At 43.8% G+C, this 16,181-nt stretch overlaps 1 protein-coding gene across 18 annotated transcripts in view; it reads left to right on the top strand.

Moving 5' to 3' along the window:
* MACF1 (microtubule actin crosslinking factor 1) overlaps positions 1 to 16,181 on the top strand; it is a 342,346-nt gene that overhangs the window by 132,570 nt on the left and 193,595 nt on the right. For all 18 annotated transcript variants that reach the window (XM_029231096.1, XM_029231102.1, XM_029231098.1 and 15 more), the window contains exons 3-5: positions 3,975 to 4,064; positions 7,945 to 8,022; positions 13,100 to 13,192. In XM_029231096.1, the coding sequence (XP_029086929.1) occupies positions 3,975 to 4,064; positions 7,945 to 8,022; positions 13,100 to 13,192 (261 nt within the window). The remainder of the gene's footprint in view (positions 1 to 3,974; positions 4,065 to 7,944; positions 8,023 to 13,099; positions 13,193 to 16,181) is intronic.

Here is a 16,181-nt window from a genome sequence, read left to right as displayed (position 1 = left end):
TTTTTTTTTTATAAATTTAATTTAATTAATTAATTTATTTTTGGCTGCACTGGGTCTTCGTTGCTGCGTGTGGGCTTTCTCTAGTTGTGGCGAGTGGGGGCTACTCTTCATTGCAGTGCGTGGGCTTCTCATTGCGGTGGCTTCTCTTGTTGCAGAGCACGGGCTCTAGGCGTGCGGGCTTCAGTAGTTGTGGCACGTGGGCTCAGTAGTTGTGGCTCGTGGGCTCAGTAGTTGTGGCTCGTGGGCTCCAGAGCGCAGGCTCAGTAGTTGTTGCACATGGGCTTAGTTGCTCCGCGGCATGTGGGATCTTCCCGGACCAGGGATCGAACCCGTGTCCCCTGCATTGGCAGGCGGATTCTTAACCACTGCACCACCAGGGAAGTCCCTGTTTCTTCTCTTCTTAATCCTAATAACAAGTATTTAATAATTTCTGACTTTTTAAAACCTACTGTTCATTTAAAATCTGATTTCCATTCCACCACTCTCTAGAAAATTATTCTCACAAAAAGCACTCTTATTTGTAGGAAAATTCAGAAGGCCTTTCTTAGTCTTCATCCTCCTTGTCCTGTAGCATTTGATACTGGTGATCATCTCTTCCTTCATTATACTTCCTTGGTTTGTTGCCTACCTCTTTCACTGCCTTTTCCCCTACCCGCCCCCCCTCCTTTGTTGATTGCTTTCCCATCTCCTGCCTTCTAATTTTGGCTATTCCTTCAGGCTCAGTCCTTAGCACTCCGCTCTTCTTTTTTGCCCTAACCCAGAAAGCCCAACATTTCCCATGTCTTTAGCTAGCACCTCTATGCATATGACTTCTAAACTTAAGTTCTCATCTGCCCCAGATTAAATTCTGGTATTTTCAGCCGCTTCAAGAACATTTCCATTTGTAGCTCCTTTGCTGTTGTTTTAAATTCAACATACTTCAGATTGAACTTGTCAAATCAAACTTCCTTTCCAACTCTTATGACCTGCTAATTTCTTGAGTGGTGCACTGTGGTTGAACCCTTGGACCCACATGAGGGAGGGGTCTTGAAATCTTAGAGCCACTGGTGTGTTGGAGTCAACTGTCATGGGCTCGTGAGAGCCAAATATTAAACTTTCAGGAATTTTGTGAGCTATTTGCTAAGCACAGCCATTATTAAAAATTAAATTATGTAAACTTACAATTAAATAAATTATCTTTAAAATAAAGGTAATAAATATTCAAAGCTCATCACTTCAGTTACTTTACTATGTTATTACCATCTGTGCTCTTGAGGTCAGTTATGTCTGTTGTATCTCTCTGATGGAAATTCTATATATTGGTGTGCTACTGTACATTTCTTCCCAACATTGCTTTTAGTGGTATTATATTAATAGCTTGAAATTGGTCATTTCAAGAGAGTATTTACACCATGGAAATCAACAAGTGATACAAGTCTGGGGTAAATGTATTGTTTCATTCATTGTCTAAACTTAAGAAAGTGAGGGAGAAAATGTTAGTATTGCAGATTAAACTAAAATGTGTGTCATATTGTCAGTAGCACAAAAAAATTGAAGAAATATTCTTTAAATATTTGAAACCTATATTTAATTTTTAAATATTTGAAACCTATTATTCAATTTATCATGAACCATTTTCTCCAGTTGGGTTATCTACCTGTCAACTTCTTATTCCTTCGCACACACGTACAAACATGCATGTCTTGCATGTTTCCACCCCTATACCTAGCCTTATGTGGTTTTCCCCTGCTCTTTCTTTCTATCAAACATTTTCTAATCCTTCAAGTCCTTTCTTTTCTAGGAAGTTTGCTGAGATGTTTCCACCCTTTATCTTTTCTGATTTGCAATCTGTTTTGAATGCTAGAATATTATAGTTGGAAAGGACTTATAGTTCAATCTTCCACGTGAATGTAGAAATTCCAGTATCCTAGTCTCTGCTTGAAAAACTCCAGTGACTAGAAATCCACTATTCTGAGAGTAAACCCTTTCTCTTATTGTCTAGAAAATTAATTATGTTGAAAAGAATCTTCTTCCTTGTAATTTCCAATTGTCTTCTGATTCTGTGTTTGAGCATATCACTCAGTGAAGCTGTCACTAGACTTGGAATGAATCAGTCACTTAGGCACTTCCCACAGCTATGTGACCTTAACTTCTCAGAGCCTTAGCTTCCTCAGTTTCTGTTATAGAATGGGAGTAATAAATAAACTTCACAGGGCAGTTGTTTGGATTAAGTAAATCAAATGAGATTATGTCTGATTACAAAGCATTGTAGTAATGGCAAAGACTAATATCAGAAAGACCAGGGCTTCCCTGGTGGCGCAGTGGTTGGGAGTCCGCATGCCGACGCAGGGGACACGGGTTCGTGCCCCGGTCTGGGAGGATCCCACGTGCCGCGGAGTGGCTGGGCCCGTGAGCCATGGCCGCTGAGCCTGCGCGTCTGGAGCCTGTGCTCCGCAACGGGAGAGGCCACAACAGTGAGAGGCCCGCGTACCCGGAAAAAAAAAAAAAAAAAAAAAAAAAAAGAAAGACCAAACTGAGGCCCGTCTTTCCACTTGTGACCTTAGGCAAGTTACTTAACCTCTTTGTGTCTCATTTCCTCATGTGTAAAACAGGAATAATAATACCTACCTTATGGATATGAGGGATAGATGAGATAACATCTAAAGCATTAGCACAATGTTTGACATTACCCACACATTTTTCTAAAGTGATATCTATTTGTTTTTGCATAGTTTCAGTTATAAAATTAGAATTGTTTTTTCCCAAAAGGAAAGTATTTCTCAAGTTCACTATTAGAAGTATTTGGTAAGGGGCTTCCTTGGTGGCCCAGTGGTTAAGAATCTGCCTGCCAATGCAGAGGACACGGGTTCAAGCCCTGGTCCAGGAAGATCCCACATGCCATGGAGCAACTAAGCCCATGTGCCACAACTACTGAGCCTGTGCTCTGGAGCCCGCGATCCACAACTGCTGAAGCCCACGTGCCACAACTACTGAAGCCCTCGTGCTTAGAGCCCATGCTCTGCAACAAGAGAAGCCACCACAGTGAGAAACCCATGCACCACAACAAAGAGTAGCCCCCACTCTCCGCAACTGGAGAAAGCCCGCACGGAGCAACGAAGACCCAACTCAGCCAAAAATAAATTAAAAAAAAAAAAGTATTTGGTAAGAAAGGGGTTAAATTAAGGTACACCGTATGGAATACTGGGTATCTAGCATTTTAGTTTCCTTCGTAGCACTCTGGAAGGCTTTTCTGACTCTGACTGGTCTCATCTGTCCATCATTGGCCGTCATTTCACATTTTGGTCCATAATAATTCCTGAGATGTTTCAGGATGATTAAGACTCCCCATCCCTAGTCCAAACTTTCTGGAGTACTTTTCATGGTTGGCTGGAGTATGTAATGGATCTGGCTTCAATTTACTTATTAATTATAAATTTACTTATTTATTTTATATTTATTTTTGGCCGCGTTGCGTGTTTGTTGCTGCACGCGGGCTTTCTCTAATTGTGGTGAGTGGGGGCTACTGTTCGTTGCCGTGCGTGGGCTTCTCATTGCGGTGGCTTCTCTTGTTGCGGAGCATGGGCTCTAGGCGCGCGGGCTTCAGTAGTTGTGGCTCACAGGCTCAGTAGCTGTGGCTTGCGGGCTCTATAGAGCACAGGCTCAGTAGTTGTGGCGCACGGGCTTAGTTGCTCCACGGCATGTGCGATCTTCCTGGACCAGAGCTCAAACCCGTGTCTACTGCATTGGCAGGCGGATTCTTAACCACTGTGCCACCAGGGAAGTCCCTGGCCTCAATTAAAAAAAACACACATACACTTCTGTTAAGTGTTACCATTTCATATGTATTGTACTCCAACCTGAAAATTCCTGAATTTTTTGTTGTTTCCAGTTTCAAATTCTTTAATTTGTGTTTACCTAGGACCAGAGATTCTTGTGTAGATCATAAAATAATTCAAGATAGAATAAAAGTCAGTCTGTTTCACTCTCATGCACAGGTCCGGAAGCACATCAATGATCTTTATGAAGATCTGCGGGATGGCCATAACCTGATCTCTCTGCTGGAGGTCCTCTCAGGCATCAAACTGGTGAGCTTCTCTCTTCTCCTAATAGGGCCACAGGTGTGGCCCTATTAATGACATATGGGTCCACCTTGTTGAGTGCTAGGGCAGTGACTGTCACTGTGTACTCTGTTACATGGGAGGAAAAAGTAGAAGACGTAATTGGTGGACTTTATTTATAACTCAGACTTAACACTTTATAAATGCTGTAACTTCATCTTAGTTTAACCTGATGTATCATATATTCTCATTTCTTGATGGAATCAAGTATCAGTTCTGTTCCTTTCATATTTGCATGTTTTCTCCTTACTTGTTCTTTATCTATTTATAGATGCTAGTGTTTCAGGAATAGCAGATTTAAAAAATTTTTGAATAAGGTGTATTTTTCTTCCTACAGCTTTATTTCTAGTCTATATAGACTCCTCCTATTTTTGCTTCTACCTATGAATTGTCCTATTTCTATATTCAACGAAGACCTGAAATTTACATTTAAAAGCCCAGGTATTTAGAGTCATTTTTTTCCAAATCACCTCACTTTCTCCCTTCTGGGATTCACTGTCTTTCACAGGGTTGGAGAAGTGCTGAAGTTGCTGTCTGAGCATAGCCCCAGACGGAGTACATCTGGGCTCCTTGGATAATTAAACATGCCTGCTTCCTCCCCAGATGTATTAAATGTGGCTTGTGGAAACACTTACCTGTCTGAGGGCAAAGGCTGTCTGAACCTCTTGGCTCATGAGTTCTTATCCTCACTTTGTTTGAGGGATCAGCGTAACCTCTCTGTGGGCTCATTGTTTCCTATATGGGAGCCTAATGGAAGCCTGTGATCCTATGCAGCTCCTGCTCTAACTCAAGCGTTGTAGACAACATACTTTTCATTTAGAAAAGGCCAGGGCTGAATACCGGAAACACCTGTGAGGGAGGAGTGCTCTGGAGAGGCACACTGCTCAAGGAGCTGGTGGAGCCAGCGTGCTCACCGCCTTTGGTGAATTCTTAGTCATTGTTTGTTGTGTTTCAAGAGCAGGATTTGGCACATTAGATTTCACTCCCTAAGTAATAGCTTCTTCCACGGTTGGAGCTTGCCTTCCCCTGGGGCCTTTGTTTTGGTTTCACTTTTTTTTGGTCTTACAGTAGAATTAATTTTATAATGTTTAATGGCCTAAAATTGACAGGTGCTTTTATTAACATAGCCAGTATATATGAATTCTAGTTCTTCTCTGGCCCTCATTTATAAATCTCCTAAGTAATCAGAATTTTACTTTCACTGTGCTGGACTTACCAGTGCTCACAAAGTTATATTTTGGGCAGTTTGGCTGGTATATTTGATGAACTTGTAGTGATTTTATATTGAAAAGTGATTCTTTTCAGTGATGTTGCTTAAAAAACAGGTTAAAACCACTCCAGTCTGATTTCTTTTTCTAACCTTTGAAAACCTACAGCTGTTTATGGAGATAGTCGTAAAATATCATCTTTTCACCAAAAACCACCCAAATATGTCTTTCATGGTTATTCTCATCCTCCTCTCTGCCTTACTTGATTCACAGAAGTAGGGAGGGTGGGTGGCCGTGGAGAATTAAAGCTGTGTTTCAACAAAAGAAGTGTTCAATATAACCATCTGCTCTTGTCTTAATTTGGTTTTTGCATCTTTCTGGAGGTGGGAGGGTATTTTCATATTTATTTTCACCTTTTTTTTTCCTGCATTCATTTCCTTTTCGTTCATGTGTTGTGAATTTCCTGTTACTCCGTCATGTCTTTCTCTTGGTTGGTGGCCAAAGGAGTCAGCAGGGCTGAAGACCCTCCGTGTGGTGAGCGTGCCCTCCTGGCGCCGTACAAACAGCAAGGAGCAGGAGGAAGATGATCATGATGATGTAGTAGGTCCTCCTGGGGCCCCCAGCACCCCAGCCGGCACTGCAGGGCCATCAGAGAGTTTGGGGTTCTCTAGGGCTCCAAGTAGCTCAGTTACCATTTGCCTTCTTCCCTGTCCGCCTGGGAATTTGGGTCCCAAAGAAAGTGGTTAAAACTAATCGTGCCTCTTGCCACTGTTAGATGATCCTGGAGTGGGAATTGTTTTGCTTATCTGAGAGTAGCTGGCACGAAAAGAATAAGGGTGTTCGGTGGCATCAAGTCCCTTTGTGACCTGGAGACCCATGGCTTTCCGGTGGCCTTGCTATGTTGTCTGAGTCGAGATCACAGAATCGTGGAAAGCTTAGTTGACAGCACGACAGTTATTGCTTATGACTCCACACTCCAGACTAACGGGGACTGTCCATCTCTCTGGCCTCCAGGTTGTCACCACACACCATGTCATTTGTTTTCAGAAGAGCCTGGTGTTTGCAAACCACTCACTGCATGGAGATACTCTGCTTGGTCAATAACATCTCTAGTTGCTGTAGAGGACAGATATTTAACTGGCATGTTCTTAAGCGTATTTTTGGTGGGGAGTACTTAGGAGTAGAGATTAGAGTGTGTAAGAAGGCCATTTTCTGCTTGCAGGCTCTAAGCTGTGGCCTATGATCTTTCTCCAGAAAGAGGGCTTAGGCAATATCCCCATTCCCTGTCCTCTTAAAGTCATCTTTTCACCTCATTGATCTCCCTTCCCATTGCCTTAGAGTCTTCAGTTTCACAGGCTCTGTCATCTTCTAAGCTATAGTCACAATTAGTTTAGCTGAAATGACTGAGAAGAGGTTCTCACTAAGAAGATTTTTCCTAAAACTTTGACTTATGAAGTTATCCTGTTTCACAGAGAGGCCTCATCCTCTCTGTCGATTACTCTGGTTTGGAAGTTTTGCTTAGAAGGGTTAGGGGACCTCCACAGAGATGCTTCCACCCGATCTTTCCATGTGGTGGGTTACTTTTTGCCCATTTCAACCTGGGGCAGTGTTTCTTCTGTGCAGGTGCCCACAACAGAGCTACCTTGTATTTTATTGGCCTTTAATTAGTACCAATTTGACATTTACAAATGAATTGGGTATGATCTAGTGAGAGTAATGTTTTAGTCCCAATTGTAGTAAAATAAAAACAACATTGGAAAGTGAGCAGGAGAAAATGTTCCGGAGGTAGGTAGCAGTCCCTGTACCCACTGGGGAAACACTTCCTGCACTTCTGGATGGATAGGAGTTGAGCAGTGGACGAGGCAGTGGGGACGGGCACCAGGGGCCCTGGGTGAAGGTGGGCCTCTCCCCCGTGGCTGTTATGACATCCAGGACTGAGTGACTGGCAGGAAATACCTTTCTTTGGAGGACTGTGTTGAACAGCCCTACGTCATCAAGGTCTTTTTTGCTCTGGGTATTTCATACTGGGGTAAAGGGTGGCTTTGCTACACCAACACCCATCTTCCTAGAAAATAGGTTTCTTCCTGATTTCTGCCTTCCATTCTAGGTTTTTTCACTTGCTTGTTGAGCATGTGTAACTCCTCATTCCCTAGTATAAAATTGGCTACCTCTAGTTTCTTTTGCCAGGTTTGTAATACAGTTGGCTGTGTCCATTACTGTGCAGTATGCAATTAGCACTTTCTACCGTTCTTTACAATAGCATTTAACTGCGATTCTGGGAGCCATAGAGGCAAGTCTTTGTTCCCATTAACGTCACATCCAGAATCAAGTTCTGCCACATACGACTGCAGAAGAACCCGTAGAGGAGCTGCGGCACTACCTAAGCGTTTGCATTCACACGGGCTGTGTGTTCACGGGGATCCTAGTGGTAAACAAGGCCTTCTGGGGCCTCAGCAAGCATGGTGAAAACACACACAGGTCCTGCCCTGGGGGGTGCTTTATGGGATGCTCCCACGCCTGGCTTCAGTCATGAGGAATTCTTTGTGGTCTTTTAGTCCTTGAAATGAAAGAGGAAAGTGGTCTGCACGGGTAAATTGGTGTAGCTGAAATTAACGTCCCTTTTGTTTCTTGGTTTGCAGCCCCGGGAGAAGGGCAGGATGCGTTTTCACAGGCTGCAGAACGTGCAGATTGCCCTGGACTTCCTAAAGCAGCGGCAGGTAAGAGTGTCCAGTGTGTTCCCCGTTCTGCCAGGGAATGTTGGCATCGGGTCCCTAGGTGTTCTCAGTGCCCCTGGTATGTCCTCAGTAAATCTGACCGATGCAGTTCTGAGTCTTGCTTGCTAGTGAGCAGCTGTATTGTGTTTGAACAAATCATTTGGTGGTCCTTACACAGAGTTTGTGGCCTGTCTGAGGGGGGGAGAGTCTTAGAGAAGAGCAAGACATGAAAGATTGACTCACCTCGGGTGGAGGTCAAAGGGAAGATGAAAAATAAACCAGCTCAGAAGATGGGAAATGGTACATCGTCTAGGAAGAGGGAAAACCAGAGTGCTCCATCATCTTGAGAACTGGGTGAGGGGATGGTCAGGATGGCTGAACGGCACGTGGAGCTGAGGCGAAGGTCTCAGCTGTGCAGCATTGGTGACTTAAGAGAACAACCTCAGTAGAGCAGAAAAGTGTTTGGGACACATAGTAAAGAAGCTTTTCCCTCTTTACTAAATAAGGAAGGAAGGATAAAGAAGGAAGATGGCAACATATTTTTAGACATAGGGGGAGAAGCCAACGAAGAGAGGAGAACAGAATGAGAGCAAGGAGGAGTACGAGTCAGAGCCTGTTACCCCGGAAGGTGCCTTGGAGATCCTCTAGTCCAGCCTTTTTGTTTCATACGGAAGGAAACTGAGAAATGACCTGCCCCAAATCACACAAGGTAGAGCAAAGCTGGGACTTCCACCGAGGTCTCCTGACACTTGTTTAACGCTCCTTCCGTGCTGCTTTCTACACACGTTTCCTCCTCCCATTGCTTCTTAATTGATGGAACCAAGCCCAGGGATAGAGGGATGAGATACAGAGCACAGCTGACGTGGTTTCTTTGAAAAAGAAAGGAAAAAAATGCCTCTTCTGTGATACAGGGAGGAGGAAGGAAGGAGGGATAAAGACAAAGAGAAAGTTTGTGGAGAGGAGGAAGGTGGATGGATGAGGGAGTCAGAGATCATCTGCCTAGAGAGCTGTTTGGAGAGACTTGGTATAGCTGCAGTCGCCAGGCAACAGCACCGGTCACGATGACATTAGATGGTACACATAGTTTTGGAGTTAGTTCATTTCTGTCACTCTTATCAGTAATTCTCATTAACTTGGGAAATACTTTTTCTGTGTACTCCTGTAGCAGTTTGCTTCTAATATAATACTTATTTATTGTTATTTCTCTGTTTGCTGTAATGCATTGTAGGCCCGTGAGGACAGGGAACGTGATCGTACTTAACATTTTTATCTTCATCACCTGTCATCATGAATGGTCCATAATCAGCACTTAATAAATATTTGTTGAATACATTGATAAATGAAAAGAGGTAGGAGAATTGGAGGCTGACGTGTTTAGGGGACCAGAGAGAGCAGCGTTGCAATGTCTGTATGTAGAGTTACAGGAAACCAGAGAGGGCCTTAATGGGCAAAAGGTGAATTGAGAAGAACTGATTAGCTAGAAATATAAATAAGGATGGAGAGGAGATTGGTTACTTGGCTACAGTAAAAATGTGAGCGGTTAACAGTGGACACAGAGAAGGGCAGAGAGAGCTCTAGAGCAGTTCTTGCTTATGGTGAGGTTGTAGCTGTGCAGGTGTCCAAAGCAGAGTGAAAATGAAAGTCATCAGAAGTGGGAAGGCAGACAAGTTGTACAGATGGGTGATACTTGGGTCATCGAGATGAGTGTGACAGTTATCAAGAAAGGTGGTAGAAGATGAGGTAGGAAAGGTAGGAGTTAGGTGTGAAGTCTCCGAGGAACAGATTGGCAGAGGTTGGAAGGTGGCTTGGCCAAGGAAGGTAGACTTCAGAAAACAAGGGGAAAGCTGACAGAGTTGGGACTGAGGAACGTGGACTTGGCTGATACTGCCGGCCTGCCAGCTGTGGGCTGCTTGTGATTAGAAAACCTGCACTCAGACCAGAAGCAGGTTGTCCCACTCCCAATATACAGAAGAGGAAACTGAGATACAGAAAAGGGAAAGAATTTGCCCAGGTGTCTTGGTCATTCAGGTTGCTGTAACACAGTATCACAGCCCTGGTGGCTTATAAACAACAGAAATTTATTTCTCACAGTTCTGAACGCTGGGAAGTCCAAGATCGAGGCAGATTTGGTATCTGGTGAGGTCCTGGTTCAGAGATGGCTTTTAGCTGTGACCTCACATGGTGGAAAGGTCGAGGGAGCTTTCTGGGTCTCTCTCTTTTTTTTTTTTTTTTTTTTTTTTGCAGTACACGGGCCTCTCACTGTTGTGGCCTCTCCAGTTGCGGAGCACAGGCTCCGGATGTGCAGGCTCAGTGGCCATGGCTCACGGGCCCAGCCGCTCTGCGGCATGTGGGATCTTCCAGGACCGGGGCACGAACCCGTGTCCCCTGCATCGGCTGGCGGACTCTCAACCACTGCGCCACCAGGGAAGCCCTCTGGGTCTCTCTTATAAAGATACTAATTCCATTCCCTCAAGGCCTAATCACCCCCAGAAGGTCCCACCTCCATATACCTTCAGATTGGGTGTTAGGATTTAACATATGAATTTTGGAGGGACACAAGCATTCAGTCTACAGCACCGGTCACCATAGTGTAAGGGAGAAGTGAGGCTTCTGTTTGAGGTCGCTAGGTTCTTTAGTACATGAAGATTTCAGTTCAATTGAAGAGAAAAAGGGAGGGCAGCTTCAGGACGGTTTGCCATAGTTGTCAGGACCTCCATGAGGGTACAACAGACACTCGCAGGGGTGGAGGTGGAACTGGAAGTAGGCTGGTTTTCCTAGGACAGTCTTGGTTTCAGCACTGAAAGGCCCACGTCCCAGGAAACCCCTCAGTTTCCAGCACCCAGGGATGGTTGGTCACCCTGGTGGGGGAAGGGCCTGTGTGTCTGTGCACATCGTGTTGCTGGAATGAGATTTTAGGAGTAAAGCATATGCTATGGGAGGTGTGGGTAGGTGGGGATGTCTGCGACAAAGGAGGGGAAATAGATGGGAGCAGGCCAGAGACCAGTAAGGGACAAGGGGCAGATCTCGCTCTCTCAACCTTGAAGAAATAAGAAAGAAAAAGAAAAAAGTCAGGGCTGTGGTGACTTAATTAAAAAGCAACTCATAATAGCATGTGCTTGCAAGGTTGCTTTGCTGGTGGGATTGCAAAATGGTACAATCACGCTGGAAGATACTGGTTGGCCAAAAAGTGCGTTCGCTTTTAAAGTAAAAATCAGACACATTTTTCGTTTTCACCGAGAACTTTATTGAACAAATATATTCACCCTTTTGTTCCACTGCTTTCTGCCATTTTTCAGGCAACTTCGTAATTCCATTTTCCCAAAACTTTTTATCTTTTTGAGCAAAGAACTGTTCCAGGTGCCTTTTACAGTCTTCCAGGGAATTGAAATTTTTTCCATTAAGAGAATTTTGTAAATACCTAAATAAATGGAAATCTGAAGGTGCACTGTCTGGTGAGTACAGAGGGTGAATCAGAACTTCGCAGCCAAGCTGTAACAGTTTTTGCCGGTCATCAAAGAAACTTATGGTCTTGGCGTTATCCTGATGGAAGATTATGAGTTTTCTGTTGACTAATTCTGAACGCTTTTTATCGAGTGCTGCTTTCACTTGGTCTAATTGAGAGCAGTACTTGTTGGAATTAATGGTTTGGTTTTCCAAAAGGAGCTCATAATAGAGGACTCCCTTCCAATCCCACCATGAACACAACATCACCTTCTTTGGATAAAGACCGGCCTTTGGTGTGGTTGGTGGTGGTTCATTTCGCTTGCCCCACAATCTCCTGTGTTCCGCATTATTATACAGTATCCACTTTTCATCGCCCATCACAATTTATTTTAAAAATGGAACGTTTTCATTACATTTCAGTAGAGAATCACAGGCGGAAATACGGTCAAGGTTTTTTTCACTTAACTTATGTGGAACCCAAGCATCAAAGCGATGAACATAACCAAGCTGGTGCAAATGATTTTCAACGCTTGATTTGGATATTTTGAGTATGTCAGCTATCTCCCGCGTGGTATAATGTTGATTGTTCTCAATTAATGTCTCTATGTGATCGCTGTCAACTTCAACTGGTATACCTGACCGTGGAGCATCATACAGTGAGAAATCTCCAGCACAGAACTTCACAAACCACTTTTGACGCGTTCGATCAGTCACAGCACCTTCTCCATACACTGCACAAATTTGTTTTTGCGTTTCAGTTGCATTTTTACCTTTCTTGAAATAATAAAGCATTATTCGCCAAAATGTTGCTTTTTTTCTTCAACATTAAAATGGTTACACAAAAATTCACCAATTTTGATGTCTTTTTTTAAATGCACACTGATATGACAGCTGTCACATACAATCTAACAAAATTGTTTTGAATGAAGTTAAAGACAACTAAGTGCTACTAGAGCCATCTGACAGAAGAAAACGAACGAACCTTTTGGCCAACCCAACAGTTGGGCAGTTTCTTATGAAGCTAAACGTATACCATATGACCCAGCAATCCCACTCCTAGGAATTTACCCTAGAGAAATGAAAACATGTGCTCGCACAAAAAACTGTACATGAATATAGGAGCTTTATTCATAATTGTCCCAAACTGGAAACAATGCAAATGTCCTTCAATAGATGAGTGGATAATTACAGTGTAGTATATCGGTATAGTGGAATACTCCTCCACAACGAAAAGGAGCAAACTGTTGTTACATGGAGCAACTTGGATGGGGATCTCATGAACATTATGCTGAGTGAAAAAAAGCTATTATCAAGATTACATACTGTGTGATTCCATTTATATGACATTCTGGAAAAAGCAAAATTGGGAACAGATCAGTGGTTGCCAGGATTTAGGGCTGGGGGCAGGGTTTGACTACAAAGGGGCAGCTTGAGATCACCTTTTTGGGTTGACGTACCTGTTCTGTTATCCTGATTGTGGTGGTAGTTACACAAATCTGTACATGTGTGAAAACTCAGAACCAATTTAACTGCAAAAAAACCAATTTAACTGCATATAAATAATGAAAATCTATAAAAATGAAATCAAAACAAAAAAGTCACAGAGCTCTGAGACCAGCTTTTGTTTCTTTTTCAGGTGAAACTAGTGAATATTCGCAACGATGACATCACAGACGGCAACCCCAAGCTGACCCTGGGCCTGATCTGGACCATTATTTTGCACTTCCAGGTAGGGTCTATGAAGTTTGGGGTCCTGGTTGCTTGGTTTGGACATGGCCTAGAAAGAGTTAGAGGTTGCTCTGCCTTCCAAGGGCACACTGTGGCTTGCTTCTCCATATTTGGCAGTGAATGAGGGTGAGAGTGGGAGTTGGAAAGGAAGATTAGGGTGGCCTGGAGGCAAAGCTCTTGCAGTGTAAACCCAGAACTTCCTCATCATTTGCATGATGAAATGGGATTTTTCTCCTGTTTGTGCTTTGGCCCTTTCATTGGCAGTCTGGTTATTAAAAGTCTGCTCAGCTGAGTCAAAACTGTCTCTTCAGGGACTCAGAATGTGAGGGGTGGGGAGAGATGTTGGATTTGATGCTCTAGAAGGGTGGAGCGAAGCCTTATAATCCTTCTTTGTTGTAGACTTTTCCTCATCTCTAATGGTCTTAAACAAGCCTAGTTAATTGGAGCACTGTCTTAGTTATTTCGGGCTGTTATAATGAAACACCATAGGCTGGGTGGCTTAAACAACAAACATTCATTTCTCACAGTTCTGGAGGCTGGAAGTCTAAGATCAGAGTGCTAGCTTGGTTGGCTCCTTGGTGAGGGCCCTTTTCCTAGTTACGCCCTTGCATGGCCTTTCCTTGGGGCATGCATGCAGAGAAAGAGATCTTGTGTTCCTTCATCTTTTTATAAGGACATCAATCCCATTATGAGGGCTCCACTCTCATGACCTCTTCTAAACCTAATTACCTGCCAAAGTCCCCACCTCCAGATACCATCATATCAGGGTTAGGGCTTCAATATATGAATTTCGAGGGGACACAAACATTCAGTTCATAGCAAGAACCTTGGTCTCTGGGTTTGTATATGTGTTTATAATCACAACCTTGTAGCATCCATCACACCCAAGAACAGTGGCATGTTGGTAGTGTTCACATGGTCACACAGCCTTCCCGTTGGTCCCCCCTAAGAAGATAAATCCTTTTCAAGTCTGGATTGCTATTGGAAAATCACAGCCCTATTTTTATAAGTAGACTATCTTGAATCACGTTAGCTCAACTAAACAAAACTATTTCTCAGACAGTTCTCCTATACCCAACAGCTGTATACAAGGCTGATCGATTACAGGGAGCACTTCTTTTTTTTTTTTTTTAATTAATTTATTTATTTTTGGCTGCGTTAGGTCTTCGTTGTTGTGCGCGGGCTTTCTCTAGTTGTGGCGAGCGGGGCTACTCTTGCTACTCTTGGTTGTGGTGTGTGGGCTTCTCATTGCAGTGGCTTCTCTTGTGGAGCACGGGCTCTAAGCATGGACTTCAGTAGTTGTGGCGCGTGGGCGCGGGCTCAGTAGTTGTGGCGTGGGCTTTTAGTTGCCCTGTGGCATGGGGGATCTTCCCGGACCAGGGCTCGAACCCGTGTCCCCTGCATTGGCAGGCAGATTCTTTACCACTGTGCCACCAGGAAAGTCCCCGGGGAGCATTTCTTGAGCAGGTGGGAAAAGAAGGCTAATATTAATATCTCAAGGCAGTGACTCCCAGGGCTGTGGCTGCTGTGATGTCCCAGTTGGGGAGTCAGCGCCACCTGCTGGGTGAAGGCAGAACAGCAGGTGTCCCAGAATTCCTGAGAATCTGGGAAATTCTGAGAGCTCAGGGTTTATTTCTTGGCGCTCTGGTTTGGAACCAGTGCTGGCAATCTGCAGCATAAGTAGGCTTAGGAAAGTGTGGAGGTAACGTGTGTTTTTGTGGAACCACAGGGTGTCCTCAGGCATGCTTCGGATATAGGGATAACCACGAACATGAACTTGGCAGTGTGCCTTGGCAGGGTGGGAACAAGAACTTTGCTGAGCTTTCATAGAGTTACCCTCTTGGCACCCTTATGAACAGAGGGGTTTTTTAGAGAAACTTTGTTGGTTGTTTGTATTTCACCACAGACCTGCCTTCACTTTGAGAGACCAATGTTATTCCTCATAGGTGTGAGGTAAGAGGAAGCTGTCCACTGGGTCTTTGTTTCTCCTGACTGCAACTAAATTCAACAAAAGGGAAATTCAGAGGTCAAGGAATGAAAATTGAACTGGCTAATTAAAATTTTCCTGGGACAGAGGAGATGGTGGTAATGTTCCTTAACTGAACACTGCATCAGGAAAATGTTCTCTCTTACTCTCTCTTTAAAAATTTGTTATGAAAAATTTCAAACATATATAAAAGCAGAGAAAATAGTATAGAACCACCATGTACCCATCACCTAGCCCTACAGTTACGTACTCATGGCCAGTGTTATTTTGTCTATATCCTGATCCACTCCTCAAACCCCCAGGAGGTTATTTTGAAAGGAGTCCCAGACATCATATAATTTCATCTGTAAATATTTCAGTGTGTATCTCTTAAAGACTCTTCATTTAAGCAAACCACAGTGTTATAACACTAAAAATCAGTAATTTCTTAAAACCATTGAATATCTGAGCATTGTTCAGATTTCCCCAGTTATCTCATTTAAAACATGGCTTGTTTGAATCAGAATCCAAACAGAGTCCACACATGTATTAAATTTTCCCCTCCTCTTTTTCTCCCCTTTTGGTTTGTTGAATAAATCAGGTCTTTTGTCCTATGCAATTTATGTAAAGATGCTGGTGGCATCTGTGGGATGTTTTCTAACAGCATCCTCCATCCCTCTCTTGTATTGCCTGTAAACTGGTGTTTCAGACCTGAGGCTGGATCATACTCAGTTTCCCTTTTTTGTGGGGTGGGGGGCGGGCAAGGATGATGATGTTGAGTTGTATACTTTTTTTTTTTTTTTGGCTGTGTTGGGTCTTCATTGCTGCGCTTGGCCTTTCTCTAGTTGCAGCGAGCGGGGGCTACTCTTCGTTGCGGTGTGTGGGCTTCTTATTGCCGTGGCTTCTCCTGTTGTGGAGCATGGGCTCTAGGCGCATGGGCTTCAGTAGTTGCAGTAAGCGGGCTCAGTAGTTGTGGCTCACAGGCTCTAGAGCTCAGGCTCAGTAGTTGTGGTGCACGGGCTTA

This window comes from Monodon monoceros, unplaced genomic scaffold (assembly GCF_005190385.1).
Source record: "Monodon monoceros isolate NGI ecotype Baffin Bay Population unplaced genomic scaffold, NGI_Narwhal_1 Super_Scaffold_18, whole genome shotgun sequence".
Taxonomy (NCBI): domain Eukaryota; kingdom Metazoa; phylum Chordata; class Mammalia; order Artiodactyla; family Monodontidae; genus Monodon; species Monodon monoceros.
The sequence above is the reverse complement of the archived record's forward strand: the minus strand, read 5'-3'. Positions and strand labels throughout refer to the sequence as shown.